The following is a 21,534-nucleotide window of genomic DNA, read 5'->3' as shown; positions in this document are numbered from 1 at the left end:
TGGCGCTTAAACCTGACTTCTTGGCTCTACACGAACAGCCCCTGAAGTGAATATTGTGACTTAACCATGAAAAGTAAAAGGAAAAGAAAACAGAAAATTGACTTGTCAAATCGGAGTTTAAATAATACAATGGCGGATTTAAAAGGAAACTCGCAGTGGAAGTGATCGTCCTGCTCCATGTCACCGTCCTCTCCATACCAAATGTCTCCTCAGGGCGATGGGGACTACAAGACTACAGCCGTGTCCCCTGCTCCCCCGGTGCCGCCAAGGAGGCTGCGGGGCCAGGATAGAGGCTTGGACAGGACGCTGCGGCCCGGAGCAGGTTCATCGGGCCCCGGGGCTCCTGAGAAGCGGGTGAAGTGTGTACTTGTGGGGGACGGGGCTGTGGGTAAAACCAGCCTGGTGGTCAGCTACACCACCAACGGGTACCCTACTGAGTACATCCCCACGGCCTTTGACAACTTCTCAGGTTATTGTTTATTCTATGTAACTCATGCTTTCTGTAACTTTGTTATATTTTCTGTATTTTCCTGCATTTATTTAGGCCATGTCACTAGTGTCTTTTAACCTTTAGACCTAATGTTTATTCTTTAAATTGTCTTTTCATTGTAAGCATGTTCTTTTACCTTTGTACATAATTTATTCATCATTTGTTATCTGTTTTTGTAGCAGTGGTATCAGTAGATGGACATCCTGTCAGACTCCAGCTCTGTGACACTGCCGGACAGGTCTGTGATCTCACTTTACTGCTGTCAACTACATTTTCTGCTATTTGAATCCAAATAGGAAATCAAATATAGAAGTCTGGTCTATATGTAGCTTATGTTGTGCCATACATTGCTCAAAATATTGTGTTGTCTTTGTTTGGAGAAATATCCTAATATACGGGAAGTGCATTTCATAACTGTCTAGAAGTGATGAGGGTCTGTAAACTAAATATATCACAAGCCAACTGTTTGTTGTCATAGCCCAACATTGTCATGAAGATCAACATTGTTAAATATATTTATTTAATTGATATTATTATTTGATCTGTTAAAGCTGTGGACACATTGTGAATTTAGTTTTTGTTTCTAGGATGAGTTTGACAAGCTGCGTCCACTGTGCTATTCCAGTGCAGATGTTTTCCTGTTGTGCTTCAGTGTCGTCAGTCCTGCTTCGTTCCAAAATGTCCCTGAAAAGTGGGTCCCGGAAATACGGACATATGCCCCTCATGCTCCTTTAGTTCTGGTTGGGACGCAATGTGATCTCAGAGAAGACGTTAAGGTTTGTGACTCTAGGTGGAAATATCATGTGATTTATCAACTGTTATGATCAAATCTAGTCGTTATTTATTCTACTGCTGTGAAGCCTACTGTAGTTTTTTTGGTTTGATATTTTTTTTACAGCTCTAGTCAAAGGGCATGTTTAACAAACTGATCTTGCCCAATGGTATGTTATGTTTGTAATCAAGTAGACTATTTTAATAATAATAATAATAATAATAATAATAATAATAATAATGCCTTGCACTAATGTGCTTAACAGGCTTTACATAGCCTCTCAAAATGCTACACTGCAGTCATTATTCATTCACTCACTGCATACTCAGGGGAGGGTCTGCCACATGCTTGTCTCCAAGGAGTTTTTTTTATTGCCTTGTCAGGGATCTTAGTTAAAGTTAATCTCTCCATCTCCATAGAAAAAGAATAAGTAAACTAAATTTGTGAATAAATAAAGCTTAAATGTAGCTAGGCATGTTTAATGCCATTATAGAATATTGTGGAATATTGCGGGTAAAGAAATAACACATTTAATGAATGAAATGTATATATTTTATAGGTTCTTATTGACCTGGCTAAATACAGAGAGCGACCGGTAGATCCAGCAGAAGCCAAGGACTGTGCGATAGAGATTGAAGCTGTGACCTACATCGAGTGCTCTTCACTAACTCAAAAGAACCTAAAAGAGGTGTTTGACTCTGCCATATTAGCAAGTCTGAAGAACTACAACTCCCAGAAGTCTGTCAGAGGGAAAAGACCTAAGAAATACAAACAAACACCAGACAAGATGAAGAGTCTTTCAAAGTCATGGTGGAAAAGTTACTGCTGTGTTACTTAAAATACACTCCTGCTCCTGGTCAAATACTATACTTTTCCCAATTCTGCCTAAAGATAGAAAAGTTGCCTCTGTGTGAGGTATAATCGGACTATACAAACTCACACAAACGGTAGCTGATATAATACTTTACTAATATGTATGTTGAATCCTACTGGGGCCAAACTGGAAATCTTTCTCTTTTGCTGATTTTGATATTTTAACACGAGTCAGTATTTTACATTTAACATGCTTTTTTCATGTTTAAATAAATTAAAATTTCTAAAATGTAACTATATATGGTAGTACTTTTGCATAGGTACCTGTTACTCAAATGTGAACCACTCATCTCATAATTAAGTATTAATGGACCTGAGCCATTTTGAGAAACCACTAGTTTTCGGCTGTTTTTTTTTTTTTTTACAGCATCCTTTTGAGGCTGGAGGCGCTGATTATTCATGTAAGGTTGCAAACAAGTCAAGCTTATCTATCCAAAAATATGAAAAGTTATGGGCCCAGTGTTCTGTATGTGTGGATTTTATATACAAGAATTCATGTCAGTTGATTGAATGCAATAAATGGTATTTTGTACAGTAGTACAAAGGAGGACACTTGTACTTGAACAAAGGAGGACCGTTTTCGTGGCATGGTACATGGCATTGTGAAGAGGTGTATGTTTGTAGCCTGATATTTCTGGATTGCTGTTTTTTTTGCCAAAGATGTTGCAAAAAGTGAGCGCAGTTTCTCTGACCAATGATGTAAGTGGGCTAAATGTCCCAATAGTATTTGTATTTGCCAAAGGAAATATAAAGTGATTAAAGATACAGCAACATAGCTTAAGGTGGAGGTCAAAATAAACTAAGAAAAACAGCATTGTGAGCTCAAGGGAATGAGAAAGTTAAAAAGTGAGCATATTTTGATTGTTCAAAAAGCAGCTCTGTCGGTCCTCATTTTTTGACAGATGTGTATGAGAAGAGAGAAGTCCTTGAAAGTGACGTTTTAGAACTGATTCAGATGGGAATTCAATACAGCTTGGTTATCATGTTTTATTTCCTGAATCCACTGACCTCTGAATTTCACACACAACTTGAATCACATCTATTGTGTAAATAATTGTAAAATGTATTGCCTGTTTTTATTTCCTATATGCTATTGCAGACATGGTTCTTGTTTTCTAGCAGTTTTATACTCTGAAAAATAAAGATTATTCGCCTTAATTAATTCTTGATATTAAAACTTTTTGTACATGATTTTAAAATTGTGCACCAAAATGTTGGTGTTTTTACAAGTCAGTTCAAGGATTAGTGTATTAACAATCTAGGATTATCATGCAAAATTCATAGTCAAAATGTACTGTAATAGTGACGGTGAATGTATACTAATTACTCAAAGTCATTTTTTTTATACACTATAAAATGATGATTTCACTTCATAAGGCTCCTTGCATGCTGTGTTCAGCTGATGCACTCATAATAAAAGGGGCTAATGTTGTGGCTTTGGAGTTTGGGGCATGGAAAGCACCAGCTCAGACAGACTCACACACTTCAGGCTCTGTGCACAGACAAACTGTTGGATCACAGGCATTGAGCGGATTATGCAAGAGTTTTATTTTGAAGGCGCCATGTGACATTTGGTAAGTGTAACTTTGCATTTAGACTCCTAAATTTTCTAGTGGAAGGTTGCCACTTACTACATCTCTCCAAGATGTTAATGGATTACCTGTCATGTTCCACAGTGTGGCATTAAACACATCTGTCTTGCACATGTTCAGTTATAGGTTTATTACTATGAGTGGCGTTGCCTCTCCACAGATCTAACCTTTGACTTGGCCCTGTAGCATCACCTTCTTGTCTCCATGAAGATAGATATGTTTAATGCCATACTGTGGAACATTCCGGGCAAAGCAATAACATTTCAATTGTGTGTCTTTAATAAACCAATAAAATCTAACCTCATGAAATTGACATGAAACAATCCAAATCTCCATTTTGAGAAGATCTTGGTACACTCAGAAAACTGACGCTCAGTTTATAATTGTACATCTTTCTCTCCTTGTGTCTCTGTGTTACATAATGCAGAGGGCGGGGTCACTTTGGTGCTGACCCTACACAGGCGCAGCTGAAACTAAATCTTTAGAGGGTGAAGAAAGAGAGTGAAGTTTGCATAATATGGATAAAAAGACTGACATATGGAAAGAACAGATAAAACAATGTAGTCTTCAGAATGTAACAGGAAGTGAGGGAAGGTTAACCAAACTGGGTGGCATTGAAATAGGTGACATGTAGTCAACAAACAAATAAACATACATAGACCCATGTTACATTATATGCAAACATAAATAGCCTTCAACACTGTGTTAATGGAGTGTGCAGGAAGGGCATCTGGTGTAAACCTACAGCAGATGATTTGTGGTGGAAAGGCTTATTGGTGTTTGGGTTTAGAAGTTGAGAGTTCAAACAGGCCTATGTAAGGAAGGTATTTATTGATTGTATATAAAGGTACAGTATGCAAATCTGGTCCCCATGACGCAAATCCTTAAACATGAGATAAACAACGTATATGGGTTAATATATGGGTTAACTAGGTTAAATTTGGGGTTAGGTTAGGCAAGTTGTAATTGTATTTCAATTCATTGTCCCCAAAAAGTACAGAAACCTAACAGGTGTGAGTGTTCTCTCTTTTTTGACACTATATGTCATGTCAAGTAGCAGACAACTAACACTTTTTTGTTAGTCCAAGTCTAAACACATTAAAAAGATTCACAAAGACCTCATAAAGCATGTCTTGTAAAGCTGAAAATTCTGTTGTTACTATAACATTAACAATCATGTTTCTGAACTCTTAACTCTGTGTCTTCTGGGATTGAGGATTTTAGAGTGATACTGGGAGGTGGGAGAGCACAGCCTCCCTCTGTGGCCTCTGAACCAGATGTAACCAGCTGGCACACCCGGTCACCAGGCTTTTGGCCAGAGCTTTTGTCCTGTTTTCAACCAGAAGAGGGGAAACAAAACAAAAACAGAAAACAGGGCCTTGTGAGGTTAAAAAACACATCTCCAAGGGACCACTGCCTCTCTCATGTCTCAGGCCTTAAATCCTTTCTACCCATTAATGAGGTATATAAATCTCTGCATGGATGGGCTCTCCCTCTGAAGACATAGGGAGTGTGTGAGAAATGGGAGGTAATTATTGTGTGTTGTTGTCTACATGTGTCAGTATTAATGCAGAGCAGACACTGGGAGAGGACTGTAACATTTAAGGAGCATCAGAGAGTCTGAGTCATGGCAGGCCAGTTCACTCACGGGTCACTAAATCTTAAATCTGTTACAAAATTGAGTTTTTCTTGTAAAGGGAGAGTTCTATTAGTGTCCCACTAATTCTGTAGAATGTATGATTTTGCTGATTTAACCTTTTTTTTTTTTAACCTTCAGAAAATGGTTACTTGATGGAATGTTTAATGATGTAGAAGTCAGTATGTTTCAATTTTTTTGTCTCATCCTTTATCACAAACTGTCACTTTACGAATAATTGAAGTATATGATAAATATTTACTATAGGTACTATCCCAACATTTTGGGTTGCTATGTCCTGTGGCAAAAACTGTGTGATAAAGAGGGTTTTTTTTTATGGTCTCAATACTCGAGTAAAATCCTAATACCTGTCACCAGTTATGAATTCAGTGCATTGACCGAAAAAAGTGTGCAAAGCCAAATTTAGCTAAATTAAGTGATGTCTAACTGCTAATAAACTTGCAACATCTTTTGTTTGAGGAAACATTTGTCTCATAAACTATACTGAGTACATAAAGTAAAGCCCTGGTGTAGTTCAGATCTGTTAATGTAAGAGTATGTTGAAGATCAAACAAAGGGCACAGTAGTTTTCTGTCTCTTATCAGTGACGTTACAGCCCACACATACCCTGATCCAGCATGCTATCTTCACAGGTGTGTTTGACATACCTGAGCAGGTACGTATTCCCCAGCTACAGCACTGCCAAGTAAATGTTCTTGTAAATATCCTCTACTTTGGTCTTATCTCAGTTTATCTTTCATTTGCAATTCCTCTGTTGAGTAACACAGTTGCAACTGGTGCATATTTGATAAACAGTGTGTAATATTCTAATCTAATATGTGCTAGTGAGCTTTACATTGTACAATCTCTGAAGAAACAAGCTGGACTGAGGGAAGTACAAGGACAGGAAGGCCACAGACTGAAAAAATGACAGGAAAAGAGGAAAAGAAAAAAAGGAAAATCCAAATGGGAGGATAGGGAGTGAAGGAAGAGGACCGGATTTGTCTGTTTGATAAGCAGATGCTGATGTCATGTGGATGGTGTGCCTGTATGTGACACATCGATAATGCCTCCAGCTGAAGGGTCTCATAATATGAAGAGAGAGATTCATAAACATTTTCCAGATATCCACGCCACGTGTAGCCGTTGGAACAAATGCCCTTCTCGTGCTTCAGTTTGTGCCTCTAAAAGACCTTGAAGACAAACTAAATTTGACTTTATATAAATGCCTGTGCCTGACCACTGGAATGGGTCATTTTGAGCACAGTAAAGTGCATCAGGGCTAGACCAAAAATGAAAATGATGAATGCCTCTAAATACAACCTGCTATTGTGGTCCCCGTTTCTATTTAGGACTTGCTGACCGTACAGTTGCATTTGAAATAGGCAGGATAACTTTGTAAGCAGGCTATATTGGATTATGACTACATATAGCCTACGGCATGTGCATTAACTGTTTATAGGTTATGATACTATAAAAAAAACCTGAAATATGGCAGATTTTGCACTAACAGTATTGACTACAAAAAATAACTTTCAAGCCCATCTGTGTTTAGATTGAAGGACAGCGCATTCCCTTTCATGTTTTCTCTTATCCCTGCAGTAATAATATTGATCCATATGAGGACGGTAAAGAATGAGACTGAGGTACGATGTAAAGACTTCAATGCACCCTGGTGTGTAAAAAGGCGGGAACCTCACGATTGTTATGAGGCTCTGAGTAATAATCGTTGACTTTTTAAATTTTAGAGTCTTTGCTGCCACCCACAGGATTGCACGTGAAACTGCAAACACCTTAGCACCACAGACAAAAAAGAAACTTAGGATTATTTAAAAAATGTATTTGTATGTACTTACATACTGGTCTCAAAAGAGTATGCACCAAATGTCACACTGAGTCACAATTACAAAGAAAAGCTTTTTTTTTTCGATTACAAGTATTGAAAAACTATGTACATAAAAAGGGCATGGTGTTAAGATAGAACATGAAAACAAATGCACAGCCAAACAAAATGGTTTAACAGGAATCTCAAAGACTAAATCAACAGTTACATTGAATTGGTGCTTTGAAAGATCTATCCACTTGTAAATTATAGTACACCCACTGGCAGATAGCTTAAGAATGTGCACAATATATATATTTTGTCTGGCCAGGAACAAAATAATCAAATCATGGACATCTGCTAATTTGAACTATTAAAATCTGAGTTTAGAAGTAGCAGACAGGTCATTTACAACTTTGAAACGAAATATCTGAACAGTCAGTGTCCCGCTGCAGTAGTGCTCTCATGATCGACTTACAATACATTTGTCGCTGCCGTTCGTTTCCCCAATACCCAATCTTACATACAGTATATTTATGTTTGCTCTCAAAAGCTGGTGTTTAACCATTTGGAAATGTACAGATCAGAACAGACTACATAAACACAGGAATGAATGGTGACATACATATGTGATGTGCTCAAATGCTGTTGTACAGAAACCAGCCAGAAAAGGCTCATTGCTTTTAAACCAAGTAAATGCTCAAAGGGAAAATATATCAAAATGGCTAATTTAACCTTCAGATGCTACTTCTAATCCTCCATTTGGGAGGGGTGGAGTCTCATCAACACACTCCAACTGCATCCCCAGTGGGAACCCAAAACCTTGACCAACACATGCAACACAAGACAGACATCTTTCCAATGCCTCATAACAGTTTTTACACCTGGTTTTGATTTGAACAGGCAACTCTCATTTTAATATTAATCTATAATTCCAGTTTTAGATATCTACAGGAAACAGAAAAATGTGGCACTTTTAAACACATATGTATTGTAAAATGCTCTGTACACATTTTGCATGTCAAAACTGCACTGTGTTACAAGCACTCCCCCTTGTCAATTCATGTTGAGGTAAATCCAACAAAAGCATAAAGTAGTCAGGGCAATAAGGCTTTCATAGCTACAACATAATTTTACTCATACAGTTTCTTTCTAGTTACCAGAAAGATTTTGTCCATTACTCTGCTGTATAAAAGGCTAAATATGTCTGGTATTGTTACCAAGATAAGAAAAAAAAGTGGTAATTGAAGTAAAAATCCAACTAATTAATGTCAATGACGATGCAGTGTGAGGATACATTACTGGTCCTACAGGAGGAGCTCATGGTCTTTGAGGTATCAATCCCGTCTTGGATAGATGTGTATCTGGTGTGTTGGGGCGGTCTGGAACCAGCTTCCTGGGATGTCTTTCCTGGTCATTTTAGTCACTCTTAGCTTTTTTACTGTCGTTCCCATTCTTCTCCGGCTCACAATCTCCTGACTCCTCCTGGAGCTTCCTCTTTTTAGTTTCATCTGAGTCGCTCTGGATAGCAGAGGGGTAGGCCTTGAAGGTAACTATCATACAGGTCATGTTATCACATCCTGTCCCATCTCCGGACGTATCAGGAGCCAAACAGTGATCCAACAACTGCAATCAGCACATTACAATATATAAGAAAATACCATTTCTACTTCAATCAATTTCAAGCAACAACAGTAAAAGCTTTTTTTTTACCTCTTCAACTATTGATGACAAAGATCTTGTTTTACCACTCTGGTCTGGTTTCATCCTTTCACTAACAAAGTCAACAACTTCCTGACTGCTCAGCACATTCCTGTGAACACAACCAATAAGATTTATGTTATTCTTCAAATATATTTAGAAATGTGAAATATTTCTGCTTACCAAATTCCATCACAGGCAATGACCATGAAGTCGTGCTCCTCGTTCAGAGTCAAAACCTTAACGTCTGGCATAGCAGAAATCATCTGTTCCTCTGGAGGCAGCGCCTTGTTTCTTTTATAAAAGTGATCACCTAGTGAATAAAGTTAATCTATTATGGTTTGTTTGCTTACAAATGTAGTACTGCTTATTTTGCCTGGCAGTTGCAAATAATACATAAAGTATAAAATAAAAATATGCATACTTTGAACTCTAAGACACCTGAAAGTGATAAAACTTTTTACCAATAGCTCTGGACAAGTTGAGACCCCCATTGACTCTGCCGTCCATGGTCACCTTTCCTCCAGCATTTTTAATACGAGCCAGTTCCAGCTCATCCTCTGGCTTGTGGTCATATGACATATCTACAGCTTTTCCTGTGACACAATGGTTGAAAAAACAATATAATTACAAATTTAACAGATCTTCAATAAAAAAATTAAGAATGATGTTAAAGGCAAAGAGGGCCTTACCGCGCTCAGAAACCACACATCGAGAGTCTCCAGCATTGGCTACAATCAGCTGCTTTCCCCTGATGAGTGCCACAACAGCCGTGGTACCACTGTCTGAGCCAGGCTGGAAATACATACAAGGTTAATGTTGAAATCCAGTTTAATAACTTAAACTATAGCAAATGTTTACACAGATGAGAAGTACCTCTTCCTTTCCGTCCATGCCTGGTAAACACATCTCTTCTTCATCCTCATCCTCAGAGTCTTCCTCTCCCTCCTCTGTGTCCTCCTCCTCCTCTGCTTCACTGCTTTCTCCTTCTTCACTACCATCCTGAGAGCAATAAAATGCGTGATCAAGCACACCAATCTTAATATACAGGTTAAATTAATTTTGAACAGAATGGCTCACCTCTTCACTGCCCTCTTCCTCTTCTCCTTCGTCCGATTCTTCACTGTCATCAAAAAATCTGGACTTTGAAGCGCTGCTGGCCTTGGATGTTAAAGAAGAGCATGAGGGCCCTGCATCGCCTTCTGCTTTACCAGCCTTCTCTTCCCCATTAGAGCTGCCACCAACCCCATCTAGTAAGAACAAATCATTGGTATTAGTGAATTTAACTTAAAGTACTCTGAATAGCTCCTGGTTATATTTTTAGTCACCTACCTGCTTCACTTCCTGCACTCGCGGCTCTTCTACAGGCCCGTACTTTAGACCCACATGCTTTTCCGCAGCCTTCACTGGTTTTTCCATTGCTCTCCTCCTCCACTTCTCCATTTACACCCTCCTTCTTTTGCCCCTCGCTGCCACCTGCTTCTTCTCCAGAGGCACCAGCACTTGCTTTTTTAGCTGCAGCACTATAGCAAGAACAACAAAAGAAAATAGTTTAAAAATTTAGTTTTTGCTTAATATGCAAATATGTAAACACTCTTCACTATAAATAATATTTTTGTACCTCCCAGCATGTTTAACTGCATTGCGATTTTGTCCGTATCGCACAAGTAACTCCTCAATAGTCATGGTTGCCTCCTCATGAAGCAGAGCTGCCTCTTCTTTGTCCACTTTTAAAAGAAAAAGCAGTTGACAACATCAACAAATTATAAAATAAATTAATGTTCAATAATTTATTAATTCCTTTGGCACTTACAGTCATCTTCCTCTGCAACTTTCTCAGTGGGTGGCTCTTCAGTTGGTCGGCCAGCAATCTGCACCAGCTCCTTGATGACTTCTTCTGTGGTCATTCTGCAGTCAATAGCCAAGAATGCGTCTTCAAGAGCCTATAGAAATATTAAAGGTTTAAGAATATAACTGTGATGAAATAGAAGATATTTTATTTATTGACTAACTTTTTGTAGTTTTCCATCTTTATAAGCCTTCTGCTCTTTGATGATATCTGGGAGATACTTTGAACAATACAAAGCCACTTCCTCACCTAAAGGGAAAAAAAAACATTTGTCATCAATGAGTTGAGCAGACTATGACAATATTTTTTGCAACATTGAGAAATGAAAAAATAGGTTGGACAGTTTGTAGAATCAAAGTACAGTATCAAGTTAAAAAAAAAAAGTACCTCCGTGTCCATCATAAACAGAGAACATAGCAGTGTCTTCATCGAAATCTGGAATACAGTTGTGAGCATCCTGCAAAACAGTGCAAAATTGCATTCGTACTGATTACTGAAACTTGCTTTCACATACGCCCAAAGTCACCATCAGCTGTATCGACTTTGTATGGAAAAGTACAACTAACGTGAAAACAAAACTTTGAAAAAGAACTGTGCAAATCACATTAACGCTTAATAACGCACAGCAGCAGAAATAATCAGTTTTCATGTAGAGACAACTGCATATAAAATGCAGATATTTAATTATAATTTCATAAATGCATATGTTATTGGAGATTAGATGTACATCTCACCTCCATCGACACACGCCAGCCTTGCATGGCAGAGAAGCCGTAGCTCAAGTTGTTGTTGCCGCCATCGGAGGAGGTCTTGCAAGTGTTGGGTTGTGACAGATAAGCCCCCATGTTTGTGAATTACTATGGCTTTAAACCTGAGAACACCCCAAAACACAACTCGTTAGGTCCTAAATATATCGATACACCTGTCACCCTGAATATTCTGGATAGGTACGGTTGCTAACTGGCTAATGTTAGCAACACAACAACAAAAAGTGAATGCATCAGCTAGCCCACATCATAATGCTAACCAGAGCAACCCGGCTAAACTTCCATTGTAAGCTCTGTCCACGCCATGAATACGGCTGCGCACTGGGTGAGACAACATATGTTCAACACATACGACTATTTTACCTGTCTGGGAGAGCAGGGAGAGCTTATGAAATGAGTCCAAAAAGAGTAATTCACATAGGACTTATTGCACGTGTGGAAGCAAATGCCGCTATCAACACAAACCAAAAGCAGCAAAAGCCGTGGAGGAAGTGAGCGGTGTGCGCCTGTGCATTTGGTCCGGGCGAGGGGGCGTGCATCTCGTTTTAATTTCTGCAGGAGATAAAGTTTGTGGTTTATTTTGTGAAACTCTCTATAGCGGACGTTTTCTTACAATATTAAATGACAGGAAGTAGTTAGTAGTTACAATGAAAGTATAAAGAACAAACAGACAAACCATGAGACACAAACCCATTTTGTTTATGGAACGATCTCTTGGCCGCTAGATGGCGCTACCCTGTTTCCATTACGAACATCCCCGGAAGCTGAGAAGAAAAACAACAGTTCAACATGGAGCGGGAAACACAGGTTATGGAGGTTTGTGAAAATGAAGACGAAAGTAGCCTCTCGCCATCCAAATTAAACATGTACGAGGCGCAGTTTTTCGGATTCACGCCCCAGACATGTGTTCTCCGGGTCTGTAACGCGTTTCAAGACTGTCTGTACGATATTTTACCCGTTGTGGAGAAAGTGTGCGTCCGACAACTGAGCTCTGAAGGGTCTGCCGAGGCCGACGAGCAGCTGAGGACCGGGGCTCGAGAGTGCAGCCGCAAACTGCAGCAGGTCCTGGAGGAGCGCTTCAGGCGGCTGTCGGAGCGCATGACACCGCTGCTGGTCCAACGGTGCCTCACCGTGCCACCAAATGTGCTTCTGCCCGAGGACCAGTCACACGAAAAGTACCCCCGGGCCGTGCAGGTAGCTCCCCGATCTAAAGGACTGTGTGGGTGAAAAATATGTGCCAATAAAGGTTCACTATATATTTTTTCTGTTGGTTGGTTCGTCACTTTTTACTTATTTCTATGGAAATGCTATCGTTTTGTATCTAATGTTCCACAGTATGGCATTAAAATGATTTATCTCAATGGAGACTGCACCAGACTCAAGTTACAGTTCAGATCTGTGGAAAAACAACCACAGTGTTGTTCAGGGTATTTTATCCAGCAATAAATACACTTGTGATTTAATAAATGCACAATAGTTCAATGTCATGCTATGGAAGGTAAAACATCGAGAAGATAAGCTGGTGGCAGATTCTCTACCATGAAACTTACATGGTTCAATTTGAAAATAAAACAGGTTTAAAACAAAGCATAGGTTGTGTTGTACTAAAATGTGGTTTTGTGCTTTTACTTAAAACTTGTATCACTTCTTGTTAGGAGGCCTTCAGATTGGAGTCGTCCATTGCTGAGCTCCAGAGAGTGTTTGAAGTGGAGGTGTGTGCCAGGCAGGCGTTGCTGGCAGAGCTGGAGGAGCAGAAGGAGGTGCAGAGACAGCTAGACGAGATCGTGACATGGGTCCAAGAGCTGCAGTTTGCTTGGGTGAAGGAAGGTAACAGCAGCTTTCGCGACTGTTTCCGAGTTATGATGGAGTCAGTAAAAAAACTGCAGAAAGCCCTCACTGAAGTCTACAACAAGGCACCCCACCAAATAGACTGAACTCTTTACAGATAATTCCTATCTCTCCACCTCATATATATGTGTTATGTGTATATATATGAGGTGGTTGTCACACATTGTCTGTGTCAGAGTAATTAACAATGACGTTAAAGCTGACATTTTAATCACTGGCTTTGGTTACATGCATGCTCAAAATCAGATTATTATCAGATTTTTTGACTATTACATGATTTTTCTGTTTACATGTTAATTTTGTTTTGAACACCATCCTCCTGAATCAGATTTTGTGTTTTACATGTGATTTAAATTATCTCAAAGGTAGAGAAATAAGATCATAATCAGAGTTTGGTGTGCATGTAAATTTAGCCATTGTTACTACTCTGATATCTGCTTAAGATGTACTCTTTGTATTATTTTATATTGTAACTTGTGTTTGTCACGTTTGTCAGAAATAGCTGTCTTTATGTTTGTTGGGGCATGTTAATAAATGTACAGCTCAAGTTTGAAAATTTTTGGATGTACTTAGTCAGTTTTACCACTAGGTTGCGCACTCTACATGTGACCATTTTAACTTTAAACTTTCTATATTGTTTGAAAACGCCACACATACTAACAGTTCATATATAAGAAATTACTTTTTTATGACATCAATCTTTGATGAATGTTCCTCTACTCTGCCGTTGTTTTCATTAATAAAAATAAAAAAAGGCAAAGCAACGAAAATAATAGGATTGCAAAAATTCTAGCAAATGAAAACACTTTAGTATGACAAGCCCCAATTTCACTGTAGCAGTTTATTTAGACTTTTTATGCACATTTGCAAACTAATATTGTATTGGTACATTTAAATGATCCTCATGAACACTTGTACAAGTTGTAAAAAGAATTCAGGAACTCACTTCAGTGCTGCCCGACAGCTGAAAATCAATTAACAAATTGGATTTGCTAATTTATCAGTAATATATGAGGTCATTAACTAAGCATTACTTTTAGGGGCTTACTATGAGTTGTCCATATCATCTACAAGAAACAAGCAAGAAAATGAATTCATTCATTAACTATTAAAAAACAAGTGTTTAAGTTATCTTTTGTTAAAAGTTATTTTGCCTAAATGAATAACATTTAGCATCTTCAGAGGTTCACAGGAATACATTCAATCCTCCTGGTTCGCTCTTTTAAACACTGTTTTTAGTATTGTTACATACATTGGCGGCATGTAACAATTCTACATGTAGCCAGTGGGGGGAAGCATATACTGCAGTTGCTGTGTGTCCCCAGCCTCATTTCAAGATGTGATTAAAAACTTGAAAATTGTAACGTCTAGTTACAGGAAAAGTGCAGTATTTCACCTGAAACCTAAACATGAGTGTCTCATTTATTATGTGATAAATTTCCAAAGTAAAATGACCTGGATTATCTGCTGAGCTGAAAGTGAAACCAGTGATTGATTGTGCTGAAGTCAGATATACAGCACCCACAGAAACAACCACAAGTTGAGTAACAACAAGTACATAAACACGACTTGTGTAAACGGTCAACATTTGTTTAGGGCACAGCATTCCTCAAACTCTGAAGGATTTGTTTTTGTGTTTTTGGTCCCACTGACCGTCATCAGCTGCAGATGGGGAAGTGTCGAGGCTGTTCAGTGGGTTGTTTTTGAGCTGTCCGGGTGCCATTGCAATAAAGTGCTTTTAAAACTATTTGGATTTTAGATATAGACCATATGGTTGAATTTCCCCACCTCAGGATTACAAGAAATACAAACAAACATACATAACAAGCAAATAAATTACACAAAAGATATATTTATTTTTAAAAAAGCCCAAAAACAAAAAAACACCTTTTCAACAACATTTTGCACAACACCAACAATATAAAAGCCGAGCCATCACACATTAACACCATGTAAAGAGTCCAGCAGTGCCTTTGTGAGCACAGCTGTCCAGTTGTTATCAGTGTGTCTGCTGCTACTATAAATCCTAAACTTTGCCCTGTAGCGTATGTGTGCGTCCCTCTGAAGCCTGTGAAGCTGTTGTCCAACTGCCCCAGTACACAGCTGTATGCAGCTGTCTGCACCAGTGTCTGGAGCCCACTGAAAGTGTGAAGATAAAGTAATCTGAATGGAAGAAGAAATGCTTCATTAGCAACACAGAGCAAGAGACGGCCAGACAAGTGTCATGACTCTAGAAAGAAAATGTGTTTGCATTTGAACAGGAGGGAAGACAAATACAGGAGAAATGTGTCATCTCTTTAAAGGACAATCTCAATCCTTTATACGGTGTTCTAAACTGCTTTATCTTTATTATGACCAGACTAAGGATTACTTCATCCATGTGATGGAGCATGTTACAAACAAATGTGAATAAATGCAGAATTTGTAATATCACATTGTTGTACATAAGCATGGGAAAGGTGAACAGGGCAAATGGACAGTGGCCTCCCTTCCTGTTGTAGGTCTCTGTAAACCACCGCTCGACCTTTGCTCTTTGGCTTCACACATACAGACTACAGCGACACATAGAAACTCACAGGGAGCCTTCGTCCAGTCACTGTCCAGCTGTCTGTAGTGTCTCACCCACGTATGCACTCAAGTATACAGCACTGAGAGGTGTGAGGGAATAGCCGGCGTGCAGTCTCTCCCTTTATTAAATAAAAATGTCTCTGATAATGGAACTCTAAGCTAATAATCGGAGTTAGTGACCATATTTTAAATTGAACAAAGAACCATAAATGGTACATTGAAAAAATGTATTTAAGCAAAAAAGTGTTATTAGTTATATTCAGACAGACGACAGATTTGAGGTGCAATTAACAACATTCACTTTAGCTGAACCCATCTAAATTAAACAAATTTATGAATGAATAATTCTATCTTTCTTTAAATATATCTGATTATTACAAACCAACTACACAGTGATTATTTTATGCATGATCGGGACTTTACCATGAATTGGGGCACAACTGGACGAAGACAGCAATACCTGAGCAGATCAAGACTGTTCCTGACTACCATATGCTCTTTATGCAATTTAAGCTGCTGAGGAGAATAGTGTCTAAAGCAAGTAAAAAGAAATCAAGAAGGGTGGGTTCCCAAAGCAGAGCAGGAGCATTAAGGACAGGGATGAGTTGAGCTGAGAGAGGGATGAAGGCCAAAAAAGTTGAGGAAGAGCAATGCAGCAGCTGGCAGGTGTCACCAGTTACAAAAGACCATCTGTCCATCCCATGCTATCAGTGCACACTTGCTTGAAAAAAACCCCAAAAAAAACAACTTTGATCTGCGCTTTTTAGAATGCCTGGACAGTACTGATCAAAAAAATATATGCACTCAAATTCAAACAACTTCAGAAAAAGATAGATTTTGCATTGATAAACAGGATAGATTTTTTGAAGATTAGATTAGTATATTTGTAGTCCAATTTTGAGTCTATGTGCTGTTGGCAGGAAGCTGTTGATCATTAGTAGCAGTAGTTCTGTAGACCAACTTTGGACATGGTGAACGTTGGTCTCTCTTGACTTCGTTTGATTGTTCCTCTTTCACCACATTTAGAGTAAAAAGTGTGTACCATTTCAGAGGTCCATAGCTACTGTATCTTCTTAACTCTCTTCTTAGCTTGCTATTCAATTGGTGATGAAATTGGCCATTCACTAGTGTTTCCTCTGGAAAGTCTTCTGTCACCTTTGCTGTCACATTTGGTTTAAAAAGTCTGTAGCATCTTGGAGGTACACAGCAAGCTTCTTTCGCGGTCTCCATGGGTACAGGAAAAACAAATGCCTCATTTCACACAATCCAACAGTCCTTTACTTGTGTCCCCTGAATTGCACATGCTGCACTTCTTGGTTGGTTAAAATCTCATGATGTTAGGAACTAAGCTCAAAAAACAAAATGTTTCAAAAGTTTGCGATGGTGCTAACATGCATTAACTTTGTATTGTTAAGCATGTCATTGGAAATACAGTGTCCAATTACAAGATCAAGTCAGCATTTGATTTTTATTTATATCTGCTTTTTGCTTTTTGGGATTGCATTGAAAATGGCAAGATTCAAGGTAGAACCTCATGTGGACCGCTTTGGACCTTCTCACTGCCCCTGTTCAGTTTGAGCAGTGAAAACAGTTTTAGATGGTGCCAATCTGCCCCATTAGTGATCCCCATGGAAGCATACCATAGTGCACCTTTAACTTGTTGGAAGTAGTTTTACAAGTTGAGTAAATTTAAATCTAATTAAGATTAAGTCAGAAACAGGTCCAGGGAAGCCAATATATTGACAGTCTCTGTATGTGTGTGATATAACTTTCTCTGAACTTTTTGTACTCGCACACACATTGTTGACCTTTGACCCTTCACCTCAAACTATTTGTCACTTGGGAACGTAAGGAGAGGATATGTGTTAGAATTGTCATGATGCTGCAAATATATCTTGGAGAGACAGTGACTCTTTGTTTTTCTTTTGTCAGAGTAAGATTATTTCTCCTTGCATAACCATAAATATGCAGAATTGGCTTGTAAACTTTTATAAACCAATGGTTTAAAAGATAACATGACTGACTGTAAAAATACTTGAATCACTTGTGTCCTATGAAAAAGGCTAGTATAACAGAGGCCATCAGGAAACTTTTTCCACACCTGAAATGGTGCCCCCCACTCCCTGAAACCTCAAAAATTTTCTTGCCCTGTAAGTTCTGAGGATTGTATATTGCTGTTGTCAAAGCATCAAGTGACTAAACATTCTGGAGATTTTCTTAATCTGCTCTTGACTTGCTTTTCTTGATCCTTTCCTCCACATGTAGTCGACGAAGGGAGGATGCTGGAAAACACTTCCTCTTTCCACAAAGTTACTTCCTGTCACTGGAAATTCATTTCCTGCTGTAGCTCCGGCAGCCTCACGACTCAGACTAGTCTGACTTATAGCTCACATTGTGATGATTTGTTTTCTTTGGCTCAGCTTCACATTGTCAGCATTTGGCTTCTGCTGCTTGTTTGTACCCACTGTCTGCCATTCAAAATAAGTTCAATGGAATCACCAATAATTCACCAACCACCAATAAGCTATATATGTTTTAAAATTATGTTTAATTTCATGGTCACATTAAACAAGACATAATTCTAATTATATGACTGTAACACATCAAAAGATATGCTTCAGGTCTTTAAGAGATCACAATCAATATAAAAATAACATTAAAAACACTGAAAGTATCATGGTGTGATAGTGGCAAATATATGATTTAAGACCCACATGGGAAGAGAATATAGGGGCAAAAAGAAGGAAAAATAAAGAAATCTTGGCAGGAAGCAGGCCTGGTTTCCTGTGGAGCTGACACCACGAGTCGGTTTGATACAAGCTCAAGGCCCTCCTCCAGCACACACCACAAACAACACATGGCTCTCCTCTAATCAGAGCCCCAATGTTTGAGTGGTAGAAAAGTTGGATGAGACATGGAAGAAACACACATTAACTTTATTTTCTTGTTCTGTTATTTATTCTCTATATATTTATTTAAATCAGTCATTTCCCTTAATAAACATATTATGTGATATATAAATGTGTACATTTTTCAACACAGTCAGAATTGGTATTATGGTTTTATAGTCTTATTATAGTCTATTGCCTGGCTCTCTCGTCAATCCTATTTTCTGTTTGAATGCAAGAGACTCAGACCACTGTCCAACTTTGGGACAATCCAGTTACTGCTGCTTATTTGTAATGCACATCTCACTAATGCAGAATAGATCTCTCAAAAACCCTTGTAACATTTTGAATGAAATAAATAACTTATTTTATCTTAAAAAATTGTGATCTCATTAATCAGTCACACCCATTGGAAACCGTAGAGACAGGTTTTGGTTCCAGACTAATCTTCGTAAAGTATTTTAAAAGCGTGTGGTCTTGACTGGCCAGACAAGGATTAGTCAATAGTCTGATAAATGAATGCTGTTGAATAACTCTCAATGGCTGTGTATGTAGCAGTCTGAAAATGGGCACACATGTTAGGTGCAAACATTAACCTGTCATAGTCTGTTTCTAATGCCCATTCTTATTATATTTAGGGGTGTCACATTATCGCGTTTATTGCGATTAATTAATTACAGTCATATTTAGCGCGTTATGTTTTTTAATCGCGTTAATCTCATTTTTAATCTCTAACTTTACTGTTTCTGTATGCGAGTTGCTTTATTATAAAATCTGTTTTTATGTGTTGTTGGGACAACAACACACACACAAAAAAACACATTTATATATTTTTTTTATTTCGGTAATTCCACTCATTGCCGGAAACCCACACAAAACGCGCGCAGTAAGAGCGATGTAAACGTCATGTTAACGTTGGCGGCGTCAGTCGCACAATGGGCGAGGTTGAAGAGCCAGTAGAACAGAAGCAGCAGTGCACAGGTAAAAACGCATTCGTGTCTTGGAAATTATTCTCCCGACGTGAAATATAAAAGAAAATAACAAATATAAAATCGCCTACAACTTAAATGTCACTGGTGAAAACAACCTGCATAGGCTCATTTTGTCTGCACTACGGTCCTATAGTGACCTGCCACATGAGGGGACACGCACACAAACACACACAAACACAAACACACACCTTCATCATCGTCATTAACCTGAGAACGCGCGGACCACGTTTCATTCCGTAGTTACTGCGCGGACACCGACGTGCTCCCGTGCGCCGCTTACGTTTTCTCGCGTACGCTGCGTAAACCGGGCTTCCTCCTGTGCGCCTCTAAAACAGAACTAACACCAAGACTAAAACCGGGACTAACCCAGTCCAGGACTAAACCAGGACTAAACCAGGACTAAAACCAGGTCTAAACCAGGACTAAACCAGGACTAAACCAGAACTAAAACTAGAACTAAAACCAGGTCTAAACCAGGACTAAACCAAGGACTAAACCAGAACTAACACCAGGACTAAAACCAAGACTAGCCCATTCCAGGACTAAACTAGGACTAAAGTAGGACTAAAGCAGGTCTAAACCAGGACTAAAACCAGTGATTTCATATATAAAGCATTTCTCTATCAATAATATTTTTAATATGGTTAAGGAAAGACTGGACATTTTATTGTCTTTAAGTAGACAAAAGTTATGATGTTCAGATTTCCTCGTCTTTGCTACTTTACAGCAAACAGTTTCTTATTCATGGAGACTTGGGCTCAACAACCAATTTGGAGAGATTTGTTAAACAATAAATGACTTTATAAAGTCACTTTTTTTGTTCTATATCAGTCTTTTGATCTGCCACAATAATGTAATAATGAATTTAAATGAAAATACCTCAAGTTGAAGCTTTTCTCAGCAATTTTTAGGTGAGATTAAAAAGAGATTAATTAGATTAATTAATTACAGATCATAATTAATTAATCTCTCAAATTTTTAATTGCATGACAGCACTAATTATATTATTATCTTGCCCATATTTTGTCTTGTTTGTGGGTAGTGTTGTGGATTTTCTTTTGACCATGTAGGACTAAAGAGATCTTGTAAAATAATGGATGAACACAAATTATTGTCAGTCCAAGGCTTTGATTTTCTTCACCTGCATAAAAGCACCAGAGATTGGCACATAGACAATTGAAAATTCAACCAGAACTTTGTCTAGTTTCACAGATGGACACACCCAGCGGACATGCAGAGTTCCCATGCAGAAACATAATTCCTCTGCACCTTGCAGTTCACCAAAAGGCACTCTTAAAAGGACAGAGATTAGATGTCCCGTCTGTGTCAACACCAATCTGCCCTGGGCCACAATTATCTATATCTCCATCTATGTGTTTAGGACCCACACAATATAACCTTTCTCCCATGAATATCCTGAATGTCATTAAGGGCAGCCCGACTACTAAGTTAATAGTGTGTAACTCTACAGGATCATCTCGTGGTGCTTTTAAGTTGTTGGTGCGTTTGTTCATTGTTGCCTCTCTCCCATCTGCCGCTCCTCATTAGCATAGAAACAGGACTGGGAGCGTTTTCACACATACACACACTGGCCATTAATCAACAAGTCAGACCAGGGTCCATTCCCACACATACAACTCCGTACACAAAGACTACACTCATAAGAACAGGAACCTAGCGCTTCAGCTACACCTGTTTGTCTTAAAGCTTCAGACAAGACAAGGCCAATTTTTGTC

The 21,534-nt window shown here is 38.7% G+C and overlaps 3 protein-coding genes across 3 annotated transcripts; 2 read left to right on the top strand and 1 right to left on the bottom strand.

Annotated features, from left to right (window-relative positions):
- The first annotated feature begins 6 nt into the window (after positions 1-6).
- Positions 7-3,230, top strand: rhoua (ras homolog family member Ua). The gene is made up of 4 exons (XM_020941341.2): positions 7-469; positions 670-728; positions 1,078-1,266; positions 1,822-3,230. Exons 1-4 carry the CDS (start codon positions 178-180, stop codon positions 2,098-2,100), a joined length of 819 nt encoding a protein of 272 aa, XP_020797000.2. The 5' UTR covers positions 7-177; the 3' UTR covers positions 2,101-3,230.
- A 3,958-nt stretch (positions 3,231-7,188) lies between these two features.
- On the bottom strand, positions 7,189-12,021 carry ppm1g (protein phosphatase, Mg2+/Mn2+ dependent, 1G). Its single transcript, XM_020941449.2, has 14 exons — positions 11,866-12,021; positions 11,470-11,606; positions 11,123-11,192; positions 10,899-10,984; positions 10,700-10,829; positions 10,508-10,613; positions 10,219-10,409; positions 9,967-10,136; positions 9,763-9,888; positions 9,579-9,681; positions 9,351-9,482; positions 9,070-9,199; positions 8,899-8,998; positions 7,189-8,811 (listed from the first exon to the last, which is right to left on the bottom strand). The coding sequence occupies exons 2-14, from the start codon at positions 11,578-11,580 to the stop codon at positions 8,605-8,607; spliced, it is 1,662 nt and encodes a 553-aa protein (XP_020797108.1). The 5' UTR covers positions 11,581-11,606; positions 11,866-12,021; the 3' UTR covers positions 7,189-8,604.
- A 211-nt stretch (positions 12,022-12,232) lies between these two features.
- Positions 12,233-14,448, top strand: mis12 (MIS12 kinetochore complex component). The gene is made up of 2 exons (XM_020941682.2): positions 12,233-12,696; positions 13,158-14,448. Exons 1-2 carry the CDS (start codon positions 12,292-12,294, stop codon positions 13,434-13,436), a joined length of 684 nt encoding a protein of 227 aa, XP_020797341.2. The 5' UTR covers positions 12,233-12,291; the 3' UTR covers positions 13,437-14,448.
- Positions 14,449-21,534: the final 7,086 nt, after the last annotated feature.

Source organism: Boleophthalmus pectinirostris, unplaced genomic scaffold (assembly GCF_026225935.1).
Source record: "Boleophthalmus pectinirostris isolate CB_2022bp ecotype Guang Dong unplaced genomic scaffold, ASM2622593v1 HiC_scaffold_19, whole genome shotgun sequence".
NCBI classification, from domain to species: domain Eukaryota; kingdom Metazoa; phylum Chordata; class Actinopteri; order Gobiiformes; family Gobiidae; genus Boleophthalmus; species Boleophthalmus pectinirostris.
This window is presented reverse-complemented; position numbering and strand designations above follow the sequence as displayed.

What these genes read in the sequence shown, in the direction of transcription:
- rhoua (XM_020941341.2), top strand. Translation starts at nt 178, where the DNA reads ATGTCACCGTCCTCTCCATACCAAATGTCTCCTCAGGGCGATGGGGAC. An exon ending in GGCCTTTGACAACTTCTCAG is followed by an intron (nt 470 to 669) that starts GTTATTGTTTAT and finishes CTGTTTTTGTAG; the next exon opens with CAGTGGTATCAGTAGATGGA. An exon ending in TCTGTGACACTGCCGGACAG is followed by an intron (nt 729 to 1,077) that starts GTCTGTGATCTC and finishes TTTTGTTTCTAG; the next exon opens with GATGAGTTTGACAAGCTGCG.
- ppm1g (XM_020941449.2), bottom strand. Translation starts at nt 11,580, where the DNA reads ATGGGGGCTTATCTGTCACAACCCAACACTTGCAAGACCTCCTCCGAT. An exon ending in AGTTGCAGAGGAAGATGACT is followed by an intron (nt 10,614 to 10,699) that starts GTAAGTGCCAAA and finishes TTCTTTTAAAAG; the next exon opens with TGGACAAAGAAGAGGCAGCT. An exon ending in ATGTGTGGTTTCTGAGCGCG is followed by an intron (nt 9,483 to 9,578) that starts GTAAGGCCCTCT and finishes ATTGTGTCACAG; the next exon opens with GAAAAGCTGTAGATATGTCA.
- mis12 (XM_020941682.2), top strand. Translation starts at nt 12,292, where the DNA reads ATGGAGCGGGAAACACAGGTTATGGAGGTTTGTGAAAATGAAGACGAA. An exon ending in AGTACCCCCGGGCCGTGCAG is followed by an intron (nt 12,697 to 13,157) that starts GTAGCTCCCCGA and finishes ACTTCTTGTTAG; the next exon opens with GAGGCCTTCAGATTGGAGTC.